The 2067-nt window shown below is 37.8% G+C and overlaps 1 protein-coding gene across 1 annotated transcript in view; it reads left to right on the forward strand.

Moving 5' to 3' along the window:
- The window catches only part of TSGA10 (testis specific, 10), a 169925-nt gene that overhangs the window by 76440 nt on the left and 91418 nt on the right, over positions 1-2067 (forward strand). Inside the window, exons 10-11 of the mRNA XM_011969617.1 lie at positions 414-469; positions 1613-1781. Of these exons, the coding sequence (XP_011825007.1) occupies positions 414-469; positions 1613-1781 (225 nt within the window). The remainder of the gene's footprint in view (positions 1-413; positions 470-1612; positions 1782-2067) is intronic.

Consider the following 2067-nt stretch of genomic DNA (forward strand, 5'->3'; position numbering starts at 1 on the left):
GTTTTATGACATAAAGAATGCGATCAAGAGAACCAGTTCTAATCCCAGTATAAAATGCCAATACTCCAATGCCAAACCATTGGTTTACCTCCAAAAACAGGTGGTTATAGGGTGTTCTTGTGTTCCTGGGCGACTGCACAAACTATCTTTTAACAAAGAATTTGATATACTGATCTCATGTAATTACACCTAAGTATAGCCTTTACTTTAATGAACATACTATTTTTACCCCGTGCAAATAGTCACGTTGATATACTAGACTCTAAAGTATGAAAAAGAATAGGACATACATGTTTTTAAAACCAAATGGAAACCTAAAGGGAAGGGGAAATTTTCTTTTTGTTCATTCAATTTTAACAGAAATAACAGCTTAAGATTTTTTTTTTTATTTAATACTTATATTATTTTTCAAGGAAAAGACCATTTCAGGCATGAAGAATATCATTGCTGAGATGGAACAGGCATCAAGGTAAATCAGTCATTAACAAATATTGGAGCACTTACTGGGGGGCCAAGTACCATGTTAGGTACAAAGATAGTAAGAAACAAGGGGCTTAGTGATACGTGTAAGGTGCTAACTCTCTCATCAAAGGAGGTCTAAGTCTGTCTAGGGAACTAAAAGAGGGGATGGTGTTTGCCAAGTAAAGTAAGGGGAAGGGAAGGGCATTCAAAGTAGAAAGAATAGCAAAGAACCACAGATCACATTCGCAAGCCTCTTGACCTACAAGTGGGTTGAGTGTTGTTGAAACCTAGAGCGTGAGGGGAGAAGTGAAGGGATGAGGCTAAATAGGCAGGCAGAGGCTTGCATTATAGACAAATGAGTATTGATTATATTCTTGGGGCAATAAGATATCATTAAAGAATTCTGAGGAGATTTTTGTATTAGAAAGATACCCAAGCAGAAGAGGTGATGATAAATTGGGGTTTAGGAGCTGTGGGACAGAAGGAGTGAAGTGCTTTTATATGAAGGAAAGACACTAGGAAAATGCCAAGTTTCTGGCCAGGGATGAATACTGAACACGAAGAAAGTATGCAGAGAAAAAATGATTTTACCTCTGAATTTGAAGAACCTTTGGGACCTTATTGTAGACATGTCTAGTAAGCAGTTAAATATAAGTCTGGGGTATAACAGAGGGGCTAAAGCTGGAGACAATTATTTTGGAGTCATTGGGTATAGATGGGGTTGGGAACCATGGATGTGAATAGAGTTTGTCTGAGAGAAAGGCTGGAGTGAGAATAATTGAGAGGCTAAGGCTTGAGCCCTGAAAAGCATTAATTTTTAAGCAGGCAGGGGAAGAGGAACCTGTAAAGGAGACTAAGCCATAACAGAGGTAGGATGAAACCCTTGCTATTACTTGATGTCAGAAGTTTTGAAATATTTGGCAAATCATTGACTATTATGTATACTTAGTATGCTTTTCATAGTGAAATGATGGCAACATTGAGAAATTCTAATGCACTGTCTTTGCAGTATTTATTCCTATAAATCCAAATGTGTTTAAAATCTCTTCAAGTGTTTTCATGTTAACTGTCCATCTTCTGTCTTGTGAGAATTTGTTGCTCTGTTTCAGTAAAATGTCTCTTCTTATGTACTCTTTGATTTGTGGAATAGACAGTCTACTGAGGCCCTAATTATGTGTGAACAAGACATTTCCAGAATGCGTCGGCAATTGGATGAGACAAATGATGAGCTGGCCCAGATCGCCAGGGAAAGAGATATCTTGGCTCATGACAATGACAATCTCCAAGAACAGTTTGCTAAAGCTAAACAAGAAAACCAGGTACATTTGTTCCTAGAATCATTTTCTCCAAGAAAAAAAAAAATGCATTTCTTGTGAGGAACAGCCCTCATTTCATTTTATAGAAGAGCTCAGATGCTGGAACTAGCCTTTTTTTTTTTTTTTTAAGGAAGCAAGTATAAATGCCATGCTGTTCTTGCACCAGCTGCATACAGCCACAATTACTGAGATAACTGGCCCAGATCGCCAGGGAAAGAGATATCTTGGCTCATGACAATGACAATCTCCAAGAACAGTTTGCTAAAGCTAAACAAGAAAACCAGGTACA

The sequence above is a fragment of the Mandrillus leucophaeus genome, unplaced genomic scaffold, assembly GCF_000951045.1.
Source record: "Mandrillus leucophaeus isolate KB7577 unplaced genomic scaffold, Mleu.le_1.0 Scaffold9, whole genome shotgun sequence".
Taxonomy (NCBI): Eukaryota; Metazoa; Chordata; class Mammalia; order Primates; family Cercopithecidae; genus Mandrillus; species Mandrillus leucophaeus.